This window comes from Aphidius gifuensis, linkage group LG2, assembly GCF_014905175.1.
Source record: "Aphidius gifuensis isolate YNYX2018 linkage group LG2, ASM1490517v1, whole genome shotgun sequence".
In the NCBI taxonomy this organism is placed as follows: Eukaryota; Metazoa; Arthropoda; class Insecta; order Hymenoptera; family Braconidae; genus Aphidius; species Aphidius gifuensis.
Genome location: NC_057789.1, coordinates 28,130,533 through 28,146,839, shown reverse-complemented (window position 1 = coordinate 28,146,839; position 16,307 = coordinate 28,130,533). Strand labels below are relative to the sequence as shown.

The 16,307-nt window shown below is 23.2% G+C and overlaps 2 protein-coding genes across 3 annotated transcripts; one reads left to right on the top strand and one right to left on the bottom strand.

The window, feature by feature from the left end:
• The first annotated feature begins 30 nt into the window (after positions 1-30).
• LOC122850038 (aminopeptidase N) lies at positions 31-16,242 on the top strand. 2 transcript variants are annotated; one of them, XM_044149007.1, is made up of 12 exons: positions 31-149; positions 11,449-11,822; positions 11,927-12,228; positions 12,566-12,724; positions 12,792-13,075; positions 13,160-13,516; positions 13,857-13,938; positions 14,013-14,398; positions 14,483-14,960; positions 15,031-15,342; positions 15,428-15,509; positions 15,580-16,019. In XM_044149007.1, the coding sequence occupies exons 2-12, from the start codon at positions 11,463-11,465 to the stop codon at positions 15,727-15,729; spliced, it is 2,952 nt and encodes a 983-aa protein (XP_044004942.1). In that variant the 5' UTR covers positions 31-149; positions 11,449-11,462; the 3' UTR covers positions 15,730-16,019. The 2 variants fall into 2 exon arrangements, with proteins under 2 accessions (XP_044004942.1, XP_044004943.1); XM_044149008.1 differs by lacking the exon at positions 31-149 and adding an exon at positions 10,587-10,786 and having other exon boundaries at positions 15,580-16,242.
• Positions 2,600-7,191, bottom strand: LOC122850040 (organic cation transporter protein). The gene is made up of 3 exons (XM_044149015.1): positions 7,059-7,191; positions 6,753-6,818; positions 2,600-4,957 (listed from the first exon to the last, which is right to left on the bottom strand). The coding sequence occupies exon 3, from the start codon at positions 4,400-4,402 to the stop codon at positions 2,756-2,758; it is 1,647 nt and encodes a 548-aa protein (XP_044004950.1). The 5' UTR covers positions 4,403-4,957; positions 6,753-6,818; positions 7,059-7,191; the 3' UTR covers positions 2,600-2,755.
• Positions 16,243-16,307: the final 65 nt, after the last annotated feature.

Sequence of the window (16,307 nt, the reverse complement as noted above, 5' to 3'; positions counted from 1 at the left end):
TGTAAGGTTTTACAGGCTTCCGAGACACTTGAGAGTTGAGATCAGTCGACAAAGCGCGTTCTTCAATGAAACACGTTTTTTACATTTAAAATAATACAATACATACTTGGTGATATTGTTTGTGGTTAATCCTGATAATTTTAATCAAGGTAAGACTCATTTAACAATACCATATGAATTTATTTAAATTAAATTAACCGATATTAAAAAAAAAACACAAGTTACTTAATAAATATCAAAAATATCAAGGTCAATTTGTTGCCCAATTTGTAAAACAACCGGTTTTTTTTAATTTGAATCTTTGCGAATCCGACAAGAGGATTGATGAACAGATTCTTTCTCATCTTTGAAAAATTTATAAAAGAAATTTTTTTATATATATCTCTCTATTTTATTTTTACTTTTTATTGAATTTAATAATATATATTTATTTTTTTCCGTAGCGAGTTGTTGATAAAAGAAATCTAAGTTGTTGATTTACTTTTTTTTTTTCCTTGTTTGATAATAATATTTATAAATGTACCTGCTTTGTTCAAAAATTCCAAGTGTTTTATTTATTTATCCTTAAATGATTAAAATATATTATACAATTTTTAAATGTATCGAGTAATTGAGACTCGAAATTTTGATAGTTTGAATTATTAAAAAATTAATTCAATAATGTAAAAAATATTCAGATTTTATGGAAAAATAAAAGGAAAATAATAAATTTATTATTTTTTCATGATAAATTTTCTTATTATTGATGCATTTGACAATCACCAATGAATTTAAATTTTTATAAAGACAAACTGTCAATGTTTTGGCGCGATACTCAATATTTTTATAAATTTATTTTCAATTTATGTTTAAATTTATCATTCCAAACAAAAATAATAATATTAGGTCACTGTAGCAAAAAACCTTCTAGTACTTAAAACTTTATGATTAAAAAAAAAAAACTATATGGTCACTTTGAAACTTTTTCCATTAAAGTGAACTGTAAATATCCATTCTTACATTTAATTTTCCGTATCTGTAAAAAGAGCTGTATAAAATTTACAAAGTTAAAAAGAGATAATATTTTTTTTTTCAAATTGATTGATTTAATAATTGGAATATAAAATATCTTGAAATTTATTTATTTTATTTATTTCTTTGATTCGTCAGGACACATGCTTCATGGTATTATATGTATAAACTGGAGGTGTGTCCTGATGAATCCATCATTTGAATGGCCAAAACAACAGCTGGTATACATGGATCATCAAATATAATTATTAAGACAATGAGTTGACATATGTTGCATTGCCATTATCAGACATTTCCATATTATTTTTATTTTATCTAAAAAAACAAAATACAATTGTTCCATTTTAATATCCAGATTAATTTCCCATTATGATAATTAATTTCATGATGATTACATAATTAGTTAAAAGTACAAATAAAAATACTCACTTATTACGGAAGTGTGTTGTCTCTCGTCAAGGGCATCAACACACAATGCCATGTTTATTTTTTTTTTGTGTATTAAATATTTTACTTTTGACTATTTGAAATAATAAAAGCTTGATAATTACCGAGGTAGAGCCAGGTTAGGCACTCTTCCAATCAGTCAATCACCAAAAAAATAAATACACTTGTTATTTTTTTTTAAACAAAGCAAAATATAATTAATTAATTGTCCAAATATTTTTAATTTATTATTAAAAATACATGCTATTTAAATTTTAATAGAAAATTTGAAAATAATAAATTTAAATTGAGAAAGTCTATTTAAAAAATGACATTATATATTTTTAAATGGAAAATATTTTTTAATGAGAATAAAAAAATATTAAAATTTATTATAAATGAATAAATTTTATTAATAATAGTCTTGGCTATAATTTTAAATATAAATGGAATTTATATAATAACTTATTTTCTACGTAATTGACGTGAACATTTCCCTCGTGGCTCTTTTTTTTTTTTTTTTTTTCTCATTATTATGTTTTTTATTCATATTTTTCATATAAAAAAATAAGTAGTCTTTTTTTTTTGTTGTTATTAATATTTTTGCAAAGATTTAATTTTTTTTTTTTTAGTATGAATTTATTTATTTATTGAAGACTCGATTAGTTTTTTCAATTTGACTTAATACTTGGTCATTTTAATAAATAAAATGGCAATTTTCATTTCATCAATCTAATTTATGATAATATCTTGTTATTTGACAATTATGAAGAATAATGATAGAGGTGGAAAAAAGATTAATTCAATGACTTGCCAGTTTATGAATAATTGCATCATTAATTTAATTAACTTGATTGATTTGAGAATTTATTTTCAAGTATTTATTTTCAAATAATTTAGCAATGACCTTCGTTGTATTTTTATATTTATTTTATTTTTCAATTATTCAAAGTGAAATCATGACATTTTGGCAAATTTTCAAATGATATTTTATCACTTTTTACAAATTAAATAATGAAAAACATTTCGTGCTAGAAATAAAAATAATAAAATGATTAAAAAATTAACTATTATTTATTTCAATTTTTTATTTATATTTTTTTATCAGTGACATAAAGTAAATTAAAACATCTATTTTTTTTCGAGTATATCAGTTTGATAAATCCACTATCATTACATCATCACATAAATTTAATAAAATAATTATTAATCATATTAAAAAAAAAAAATCAGCACCCTGTTTAGCACCATCATTTTAATAGCCCCTTTTTCTTAAAACCAATAAAAAAAAAAAAAAAACAAAATACATTAAATAAAATTAATTTTTTAGATTCTCATCACTGTCACTTGATTTTTCAGTCTCATTAACATTCATAGGTTTCAATGCAACATCATAAACATCATCAGTATTTTTTCTTCCAAGACAAGTTGTAAAACACGTATCACCAATACCAAATTTTTCACCATCTTCAAGTGTCTCTGGCATTTGTTGTCCCGCAGTTTCAGGTAAAAATAAAGTTAAAAAACCTGACAACAATGCAATGATACCAAAAATAGTTGATGGTATACTTTTATCTAAATCATCAAGTAATAATAACAAAGGTGTTAATGCACCACTAAAACGACAACACATTGAACCAATACCAACAGCAGTATTTCTCAATACAGTTGGAAATAATTCAGCAGTATAATTATAAATAACAGCAAATGATAATGCAATACATGCTTTTCCAATAAGTGATATTAATATTGGAAATGTTGTTATAAAACCAGCAAGTATACAACATGTACCACCAATCAATAAAAATGTACTTGATAAACATCTTCTTCCTAATTTATCCATTGTATAACTAGCAAATATATAACTTGGTACTTCAACAAGTGCATTTAATGCTAAATTCCAATATGGATTACCATGACCTTTTGCTGAACTCAATGTAAGACCATAATAACTAATAGCACATGCAATCCAATTTAAGCAAACATTTAAAAATTTTTTTCTTAAATTTGGAGTTTTTAATAAATCAATTGCACTATAAGTTTTATTAATCTTATCATCGTCATCATTATTAATTTGATTTTTAGATTGTTTATTGTTTTTAATGTAATTATTAATATCAAGTTTAACATTACTACCATTAATAACAAGTGCATTTTTAACAATTTTAAATGCTTCTTGATAACGTCCTTGTGCCCATAACCAACGTGGTGATTCATCCATAATCCACCAATGTGGTAATAATAATATTGCATGTAGTGCATATGTTATTTGTAGCCACATTGAATCTTTAATAAATGATGCCCAAAATGCAACAAGTACAATACCAAATGCAAATGTCATTTGAAACATCATACCACATACTGTACGTTTTGTTGGACCAACCATTTCCATGGTCAATACAAAACCAGGTATATAAGCACCAGCTGAACCAAATATACCAAATAAAAATCTAACAATAACCCATGTATAATAATCACCATAAACACCAATAAATGCAACACATAAACCAATTATTAATTGTGCTGTACCTGATATACAAAATATAATTTTTCTACCATATTTATCAGCCATTGATCCAAGGCTTACAGCACCAGCAAGTACACCAAGCATATATGCTGATTTTGCAATAGCACCCTTCCATCTATTTGAACATACAAAATTCCAATCCATTCCAATACTTGATTTATAATAACTTGTATCATAATTCCATTCAATACAATCATATGTTTTATTATTATTTATATAATTACATGTTGTTTTTTCAATAATATCATTTATTGTTGGTTCAATTATGTATTTTGTACAATTAAAATTTGGCACTGCTGCTATTGTTTCAAGGCTAACCATATGAAGACCAGCTGTTAAACCTGATAACACATGTAGCAAGTATTGTAATAATTGATATTTTCCAAACTCACCGAGATGAGACATTAAATCTTCCAAGTTTGAATCAACACTTGCCATTATTGTATATTATTTTATCATTAATAATATCAATAAATTTTCATTTATTTGTATATTTTTAAATTATTTATTTTAAATAATATTCTTGAGTCAATGATTTTTTTTTTTTAATTAAATTTTTGTGTGTTGATGATGATGAATATATTTTTTGATCATTCGCGCACACTGTTCACCACTGAACTGAATGTTATAACTGTCTTGCTTACCTCACACACAAGTGAATAACGTTCACTCCCGTTTGGTTGTTGTTGTAATATTGAAAGAATCTGGGAACCAAGTTTAGCACAAGTTTACTTTTTCGAGAACCGGCTATTATATATTAACGATATCTTCGCTCTTGCTATCTTATTTTATTTTTTTTTTTTTTCTTCTTTTTTTTTTTCTCTTTCCAGTTATACACATTAATACACACTCGCATAAGAGTACACCCAGTATTTAAACTTGGTATGCTTTTATGTTCTATTTTCTCAACAAGAATTGCATGTGGTCTTTTGATCAGTTGACGTCTATGCAGCTTTTGGAATAGTAGAGCATAACTTCCTGTCTGCAATTCAACTGGAAAAATTATTTTTATAAATTATTCAATTAATTTTTTTTCATTTTCAACAGCAATTATTTTATCAAATGTTGATACACTCTATTAGTGAGGAAATTTTTTTTATCTCAAATTATCGTTATCTAGCTTATTTTATTTTTTATATTATATCTTAAATTTTTTATTAAAAATAATATTATAAATTGAATTGTTTTTATTTTAAATCAATCATTTAAATTGTTAGTGAATATTTGTAAATATTTTTTTAAATTCAATGATTGTTCTAATTTTAGCTTATAAAATATATCCGATTATTTATTCATTTTCGCAAAGGCATAAATTAATAATAATTTAACAAACAGTATATTTATTTTAAATCAAGTGTCATTGACATATTCAAATGTGTTTCTTTTTTTTCTTTACACTATTAATTATTGATTTTTTATATTTTAAAAATGAGCATTGGTTAATTTAAACTGTAGAATTATTTTTTAAAATTATTTAAATTCAAATTTTTGTTTCTTAAAACAGATGGTAGTTGTGTAAATAGTAGATGTACCTTTATGTGCGTTGTTGGATTGAAAAAAAACGAAAAAAAAAAAATGAGTCCAATGACTTGTTTGACTTGTGTACACTGTGTGTTTTTATGAAATTAAAATTCAGTGACAGTTACGATAAGCTTATACTCTATTTAAAGCTCAACTCTAATTTACTGCGTAAGACAATATCCCGCTTTATGAGGGTGTTTATAAATTAAAAAATCTAATTTCATTTCAATTATTTAATTTATCATTTGTTTTACAAAAAAAAGAAAAATAAATTTTAATAATTTACATACTATTTTACATATAATAATTCGAAAAATTAAATCATCAAATATAATTTATATCACGTTACTTTGACGTATATTTATAAAAAAAAAAATTATTTAAATTCAAAAGTTGATTAACACAGTGATAAATTATTGCACTTGAATTTGTGAAGTAAAATAATAGTGACATTTATTGACATCAATTAGATATGACTTTTAAAAATTAATAATCCGCAAAAAAAAAAAAATCATTTATTCATTCAAAAAGATTTTGTATCTAAAAATTTTTGATTATTAAAAATAAATTAATGATTAAAATAATAATACAAGTTTATTGACTTGTCGTTCTTGTTAAAAAAGTATAAAAAAAGAAAATAATTATAATAAATATATCGGGTCATTAAAAATTGATTTATTAATAGCAGATATTTTTTTTTTTATATATATTATCACTTTATATTCACGAGATAACTTTAATAAATAAAAAAAATTTTCTATATCTATATTTTAACAATTCAATTTAAAATTTTATAATACAAATTTGATTATATAAACTCAACGATAAAAAACAAAGGGCGTTTATTGACTTGGTTTATATAAAAATTATTATTATTCCATATGTACCCTTGGTATAATATTAATTACTCATGCTCTATTTAATATCACCGTTAATAATACTGTCGAGAAAAAATCCTTTCAGCAATGTACACAGTCAAGCACACATGTTAAATAATTAAAAAAAAAAAAAAAGAATTTATGGTAAAATCTTAATGACAGTTTTATCATCAAAAGATTCTACCTCGCTATGTGTCATTAACATTTTATCAAGAGCAACTGTTTCATAATTTAAATACTTAAATCATTTTTAAATTATTTCAACATTCATTATCACCGCAAAAATAAAAAACTTTGATTAATATTTTAAACAAGATTTTTATTAAAAAAAAAAATTATTTTACTTGTTATTTATTTATTTATTAATTAATTTTTTTTTTTCAACTCACGATTTACTGCTGCTGTAATAATCCCATTGGAGGTGTCCACGTCCAAGTTTAATGTTCAAATGGATACTGAAAAAAATATATATATATTTTTTAGCATGACACAAATTAAAAGCAGAAATTATTTGTTGTCCATTTTAAATAATTATATAAATAGTATCTAAAAATAGCTACGACAAGTGATTGATCATTTTTTTAATTTTAATTATTAATCTATTTAAATGTTTTTTAATTTTTCAACTGATTATACAATGTGTTGTTGATATTTATAAAATACGTATTATTTTTGAAACATGAAAGTTTACCTACTTGATTTAATTTTGAAGAGTATTTTTAATTTTTTAAATAGTATTTTATTTATTTTGTTTGGTGACCCAGGTCAAAAGTCAACTAATAAAACCAGGCGCCTTGTGATGAAGTCTCGTCACAATTTAATATGACCTCTGGTCGTTTAAAACTGGTCATCATTTCCATTGATTTTCCATTGTATGGATTCTCTCCATCAATCACTAAAAATATTATTGTTGATTATTTATTTATTTATTATTATACAAGGTTAAAAAAAAAACAAATTAATTTATATATTGGCAAATTAAATAATAAAATAATGTATAAATTAATTTTCTTTTAATTTTTTTTAATTTAGATCTTATGAACAAAAGAAAAAAGAGTTTAAATTGGTAATGCAAAAAAAAAAAAAAAAATATGTAATCAAGCTAGTTGATTTATACCTAATGAATTGTTTTTTTTTTTTTTTTTTTTTTATCTTAATATTTATGTAAACATTTAGAAGTGTGTCATCACATAATTTTTGAGAAAGTTATTTTTTAAAAAAACTAGTCCAAGGTCATTGTTAAATTATTCCTTTAAAAATTTAAAAGCTAATGTAACTTTTTATTTTTTTAAATATTAATTTAATATTTAAATTTATCATCTCCATGATTTTTTATTATACTATTTTAATCCTACGAATTTAAATTTTTAAAAAACAGGTTTTTTCAAATATAATAATTCATTTTTATCATCAAGGTAATGCAGTCATTAAAATGACCTTATTAAAAAATTTTCTTACCCAAGTTCAGTGACTTTTCTCATAATCAGTAAAAATAAGAAGAAATAAGAGAAAAAAAAAAAATTTATAACAGTTTATAAATGATAAATAAAGTATTAAAAAAAAACAATAAACAACCATAAATTTATAACTCATTTTAAAATTGATAAACCTGATAATATCTCTTACAAAATTCCAAACGCAAATAAAAAAAATATATCAATCTGATTCCGTTATAAAAAATGAAAATAAATCAACAATTATTAAAATAATTAAACAAAATTATATAATAATTGCCAGGATTTTAAATTCCCTATGTAAAATATTTTTATTTTTTTTTTTCTCTTGATGGCTTGAATATAAACAAGCTTAAGTGGATTCTCGTTTGACCTAACGTCTATGTAAATGTTCATTACATGTGCATGTAATGCACATATTACTATATACATCAAAATGTTCATGTGCACTTGAGCTTCTGGTTTTCAATATGATTATTAATCAATTTATAATTAAACTGAAAATTTAATCACTGCCACACAATTTATTTATAAAACTAATTTAAAAAATTAAATATTAAATTATTTTTAAATTCATTTTGCATTATTTATATTTTTTAAATTTTAAATGAATATTTTTCCGGAACAAGATCGTTTTTTAAATTGCATTTTTTTATCATTCAAAAAAAAAAAAAAAATAATGATAAATTTAATTATTTGAATATATATAATCTCATGAAAAAAAATGCTGTTAAATAATTTTAAAATAAAAATATAAATATAATGTACCGTTAGAGTTTTAATATAAAATTATTTATTTATTTTTTTAAATTTCAAACTTATTTCCCCGGAAATTAACTTGTATTATTTGGAAAAAAATTTATATAGCTAATTTTTTTTAAAATGATTATTTAAAAAAAAAAATATATATGTGAATAAACATGTCGTTTGAATTTATCATGCGTATGAAAATATATTCGAGTTCCTTCATCCAGGAAGAGAAGCCGAGTAAGTAGGCGGACGAGTTTTCAGCTGTGTAAAATGTGCAAATTGCCATCGGCAAAACATAACGCCCGGTTTAATCGATGTGTATGCAATATTATTATGTACATATAAAACTTTGAATTGCACAAAATTTAAAAATAAAATAAAAGATGTTATATCCTGTTTTTGTAAGGGTACACCACAATGAGAAATACAAGCTGTCTTCTCCAAGTTGTGAGCACCAAGAATAAGGCGAATAATTTTTTAAATAATCATATTTACATAGACTGGTGCACACATGATGCTCCTCCGGTGATCTACATCAAGATCAAATGACAAGCTTCTTCCGGATTCATCAACAACTACCCCTATATTTTTTTTCAATTATTTTTATTGTTTAAAATCATCTCTTTGCTAAATATTCTATTAATTTTTTATCAACGATGAAAGAAATAAATTTATATGTAAAAAAAAAGTTACCAAAGAAAAATGTTAATACAACTTTTTAATAAATTTAGATTAATAAAAAAATTAAATTAAATTACAGTGACACATCTGTGTACCTGAGGAAAAATAATATAAAAAAAGGAGGAAATTAAATATTCTTAATTATTGTATATGAGTCATGTTGAATTTTAATTAAATTAATTTTTACATTTATTAAAATTTATAAATTATTATTATATTTTTTATTTCTTGGTAATTAATTAAAATTATATTTTAAAAATGGCTAAATGTATTTTTAAAAAATTATAATAAATATAGTATGTTTTTTTTCTTTTTTTTTTTGTAAAATAATGTCGAGATAATTGAGTTGATTTTTGAATTGAAACTTCCGTTTTGATAATTTTTAATTTGTGACTCATCATTAAGTACAATCATCCTTGAAAAATAATTTTTTTTTTTTTCAACAATTCGTTGAAATCAGCACATACTTGTTGCTTGACAATTGAATTTATATTTGTTGATGAATCTGTCATGAATTTTTAACATATTTTTTATTTTCCATTAATATATTCATGTGATTCACAACATGGTACATCATCCTGGCATTTCATTACTCAAATAATTAAAAAAAAAAAAAACTTAATATAATTTTTTATAAACTGACTCGTTTTTTTAATTGACAAATACTATTTTTATATGAAAAACAAACATTTTAAATTAATTAATTATTATTAGCATTACTTTTAATTAAAATTTTATATTTTATTTTTTAAAATTTATCTATGATATTATTCTTAACAATTTAAAAAAATTTCTATAATTTTTTTTTTTTTCGTGCATTCTATTACGACAAATTATCGTCTTCAAAAAATTTATCTTTTCAATAAAAATAACACGTATATTTCCATTGATTAAGTGTGCACGTACAGGATCGATTTCACAAGTAGCATCAATTGTTTGTGTATATATACACAATTGTACGTGATTTCATTGTGGTAAAAAAAAATTATATATTCTTTTAGTGAAAGTCATTTTTTTATAAATTTAAAAAATATAAAAAAAAATTAATATTGTAATAAAAATTGATAGAAAAAATTATTCCAAATTTATAAATAAAAATTAAAAGTGCTAAAAATATTTATGAATAATTAGATTTTTGATTTATTTATTTTTTTTGGTTTCAATAAATAGATACTGAATATTTTTGGTGGTTTTTATTTAAAAAAAAATGTTTTTTTTTTTCGTAATATTTGTAATATTTGTGATATTGGATACCGGAAGATACAGAGAAGGGGTTAGAGGGAATGTATATGGTGGGTGAAGCATCCCATAACCGCATAAAATTGTCCAAAGCTGAAAGAGCTTGTCTGCGTGTTGAGAGAGGTACTTGGTTGTCACAGTTCTCTCCTAACTGTTCAACCGAGTAGAGGTGTATTCAAGCATCACAAGATAACTTTTCCCGGTCATATATTTTAAATATATAATTTATCATATCAAAATTTTATCCACTATAAAATCAGATATTTAAATTAATTTCATAATCAATTTGAGCATCAACTGTGAGTTTAAATATTATTTATAAAATTCATTTATTAAAAATTTATAAAAGTTTTCTAAAAAATAGATAAAGAAGTGATTTAAATATAAAAATTATTTACCTAACACCAAGTGACAGTGAATTAAATAAATGAAAATAAATCGAAATTCAAATTCTGTTATTTCGAAAATATAAAAATTAATTTTATTTTAATTTTCATATTTATTTCAATACTTTCTAACGTTTTTTTTTTTTTATTTTTTTAAAAACTAAATTAACTATGGAATTTTCGAGTAAATAATAATTTTAATAATTAAAAATAAATTTATTGCGTATAACAAATAAAAAAATTAAATAGCTTGTGTCAGTACGTGTCATTTTGATATTATTGAAGCAATTTATAAAATGCCATATACATTAATACAAACACCCCTGTATTTACGAGATCAAGATTGACTAATACACAATCGTCATGCATTCCGCGATATACAAATATAAACTTGAAATAAATTATACAAAGCATTGTCATGCTTTTAATAATAAAAATTATATAATTATATTTTTTATTGTCATTTAAAAATGCCAACTAATTATAAATAATTTTGTCATGTCAATTTTTTAAATGTAAATATTATTTATAATTTAAACAACAAAAATAATAATAATAATTATTTTTATTAACAGATTTTTTTCATGATATGACACAGTCTCGTGAGGTGTTGGCTATGATGGATGCTCATACAACGACATTCGGTCGTAAACGTGGTTGCACAATATCAAAATGTTGTGGTTTTTTATTAACAGTATTATTTATACTTGGTATTGTATTAACTGGTCTACTTGTTTATCACTTTGCACCTTGTGTTGATGAGCGATTAGCAAGATCATTTGGTAACTCTGATGATAATGAAATTTTAAATTCAGCAAGATCATTTGCAGCTCATGGAAGTGTTAAAAAAAGAATTGATGTTAGATTACCAAAATCAATAATACCAAATTCTTATGAAATTAAATTAATGCCATTTATTTGGGAAAAAAATTTTACATTCAACGGTGAGGTAAGATTATCCATATGTTAAAAAAAAAATTAATAATTAATAATATTAATAATATTAAGATTCAAAATTAAAATCATTAAACATAATCATTTGAATAAAATTAGGTAAGAATCAACATCAGTGTTTTGAGTGATACTAAAAATATAACTCTACATGCTGTTGATATGGATATTGATAATAAATTAACAACAGTTAAAGAAATTAATAACAAAAAAAATAATATCACAAAATCATTGAGGATTGTTGAACAATTGAATGACACTGCCAGACAATTTCATATTATTCAAACAGATGAAACACTTGAAGCTGGCAAGCAGTACATAGTTTATCTTAAATTCATTGGATATCTCAATGATTATCTTCAAGGTTTCTATCGGAGTTCATACACCGTTGGAAATCAAACGAGGTAATTTTTTTTTTCACCATTTATATTTTATTACAATGTTTTCTAATGAAATAAAAAAAAAGCTTTGCCTTGGTAACTAGTAATAAAATTTTTATTTATTTATGTTTATAATATATTTAATAATATTTATTGAAATTTATTTTTTATTTTTCTTGAGAAAGCAATAAACTAGCAGAACTTGTAGTTTAAAGTTTTGATATATGTGCTGAGTGTGTATAATACTTGTTCAACTAGCATTGAGTGTCTTTGTGTTTGTTTATAATTTATGTAAAATTTATTAATAGTTACACAGTTAAACTTTAAGTTTAATAATTTATTTATATTATATAAATTTAAGATGGATAGCAACAACTCAATTTCAAGCAACTGATGCACGTCGTGCTTTTCCATGTTTTGACGAGCCTTCATTAAAATCGAAATTTAAAATTTCGATTGCTCGTCCTAATAATATGACATCAATATCAAATATGCCAAGAGTTGGTGAACCACAACCAGCGTAAGTTTAAAAAATACCTTTTAATTTGCCAAGATTTTAATAATTGTTTTTTTTTTATTTATTGTAGACGTGAAATATCAACATATGTTTGGGATCATTATGAACAATCTGTTCCAATGTCAACGTACCTTGTTGCATTTATTGTTTCTGATTTTGAATATTTAAAATCACCGAATAATAATTTTACTGTTTGGGCAAGAAAAGAGGCAATTAATCAAGCACAATATTCACTTGATATTGGACCAAAAATATTAAAATACTATGAAGAATTTTTTCAAATTAAATTTCCACTTGAAAAAATTGATATGGTTGCATTGCCTGATTTTTCAGCTGGTGCTATGGAAAATTGGGGTAAATAATAAAAAAAAATAAAAGACTATATAATTATTTTAAATAAATAAATAAATAAATATATATTGTTTTTATTTTTTAAAGGTCTTATAACGTATCGTGAGACAGCAATGCTTTTTGAAAAAGGTATATCAACAAGCAGCAGTCAACAGCGTGTTGCAACTGTTGTTGCCCATGAGTTAGCTCATCAATGGTTTGGTAATTTGGTAACACCAAGTTGGTGGTCTGATTTATGGCTGAATGAAGGATTTGCAAGTTACGTTGAATATATTGGAATGGATTCAGTTGAACCAGAATGGAAAGTACTTGAACAATTTGTCATTCATGAATTACACAATGTATTTACACTCGATGCTTTGGCATCATCACATCCAATATCAATTGAAGTTGGTCATCCAGATGAAATTAGTGAAATTTTCGACAGAATATCATATGGAAAAGGTAATTTTTTAAACTCATATTTGCTTGAATAAATTTTTTATTGATCTTGACTCGAAAAGTCACTGAACTGAGTTGAAAAAAAAAAACATTAAATAAGGTCATTTTGAATATAAATTTTAATGACTTTTTCCGCATTACCTTGACTTGAAAAGATGTGAAAGAAAAAAGAAATAAAATTACGTGAGAAACCAGTTTGCAGAATATGTAAATGACATTATACTTAATTTTTTATTTATTTTTAAAAATGTAATATAATTTTTTAAAGCAATTATTTATGATGATGATGATTAATTTTCTCATTTTTAATAAAAATAAAAATTGATAATATTATAATTTATAGGAGCTTCTATAATACGAATGATGGATCATTTTTTAACAACAAAAGTTTTCAAACAAGGACTGACAAATTATTTAAAATCAAAGTATGTATTTATTTATAATAAATTGTAGCAATAATATAAAATAAAAAATAAATTAAATTATATTTTTTTTCAAGAGCTTATCAAAGTGCTGAGCAAAATGATTTGTGGAATTCTTTAACTGAACAAGCTCACAAAGATGATGTATTACCAAAAGATGTTACAATAAAAAATATTATGGATACATGGACTCTACAAACTGGTTTTCCAGTTATAACAGTTGTCAGAGATTATATCAAAGGAGGAGCAAAACTGACACAAGATAGATTTATGATACAAAATACAACATTAAATAAAGATTCTGAATCACTTTGGTGGGTACCAATTAGTTATACAACTGAGGAAATTAAAGATTTTACAAATACAAGACCATCATACTGGATGAAAGCTGAAAAAAGTTTGAACATTGATAATATTAAAGCAACTTCAAATCAATGGGCTATATTTAATATCCAAGAAACTGGTAATTAATTATATTTAAAATTTTATTTATCATATTTTATTGAGCTTTTTTTACTTCTTCATGATTAAACGTTATTTATTTCAGGTTTTTATCGAGTTAATTATGATAAAACAAATTGGAAAATGATTATTAGACAATTGAATGGAACAAATTATAATGACATATCAACTATCAATCGAGGACAATTAATTGATGATGCATTAAATTTAGCTAGAGCTGGAAGACTTGATTATACAACAGCTCTAGATGTGACATCTTATCTTGCTCATGAAACTGAATATGTACCATGGAAATCAGCTTTAACAGCAATGAGTTATCTTGATAATATGCTTAGCAAATATCAGGGCTATGATAGATTTAGAGTTTATATATTAAAATTATTAGATAATGTTTATAGAAAAGTTGGTTTTAAAGATACATATGGTGATCCACAATTGACTGTATTTACACGTATTGATGTATTATCATGGGCTTGTACATTTAGTCATGATGATTGTGTTAGAAATGCTGTTGCACAATTTCAAAATTGGAGAAATCAACCAGATCCTGATGCAGTTAATCCGTAAGTTAATTTAATTAATTTATTTATTTATTGAATAATATTATTAATATTTTAATTTTTATTATTCAAGAATTTCAGCAAATTTAAAGAGTGTTGTATATTGTACTGCAATTCGTGTTGGTGGCCAATCTGAATGGGACTTTGCTTGGGATCGATATCTCAAAACAAATGTTGGCTCAGAAAAAGAATTATTATTATATGCTCTTGGCTGTAGTAGAGAACCTTGGATATTAAGTCGTTATCTTGAATGGGCAACAACAGACAATACGGGAATTAGAAAACAAGATTCAGCTCGTGTATTTGCTGCTGTTGCCAATAATGCTGTTGGCCAACCACTTGTATTTAGTTTTCTACGTAATCAGTGGTCACGTTTACGAAAATAGTGAGTATAATTTATTATTATAATAAATAAACCTTTTAGAAGAAAAAAAATTACATTTAATATAAATTTTCCTTTTTTTTTTTAGCTGTGGTACTTCACTTGTTTCAATAAATAATATTGTTAAATCAGCAACAAGAAAAATAAGCACAAAATATGAATTAAAAGATGTAAGTCTTTTTTTTTTTTGTTTTATATATGACTTGAAATATTTTTTATTAATTTAATTAATTTAATTAGTTGTTGGAGTTTGCTGAGGAGCACAGTGAAGAACTTGGAAGTGCAACAAGATCAGTCCAACAATCAGTTGAACAAGCTGAAGCAAATATTCGTTGGTTAGATAGAAATTACATGGCCATTCGTAATTGGCTTCTTAAAAATACAGCATAATTTTATTTATATTATTAATTTAATCAAGTCACAAAATAGATTTATATTGATAAGAAAATTTAATTTAATTGTAAAATTCAATGAGTGTCTTATTCGATCGGTTTTTAATTATAAAAAAATTTCCATCAAGCACATGATGTTTATATACGTTCGTGATTATTATCAAGTATTTTTTTTTGTTTTTTTTTTTATAATGTAAATATCATTATAAGAGTGATATAATAATTAAGAAATTCAAGTTGTTGTTTCATTAAATATAGTCTGATAAACGAAAGCGTTGTCGTACTAAAATTGCTTATTAAAATGTTCATTTTCTATTAAATTAAATTCAATTATATATGTGGAATAATTATTGTTTCATAAAATAATATAAATTATTTTTTAATTTAATATTTACGTACTTATTTTTGAAGCATAAATATTATTATTAATTTTTATTTAAATAATAATTACTATTTTGTCTTTTTATTGTAAAATTAGTTTAAATAACAATATTATTTTTTTAACTGTAATTTTTTTATCTTATTGTTTTATTTTTAATTTTATCATTTTTCAGGAAAATTGGATTTATTAATTTC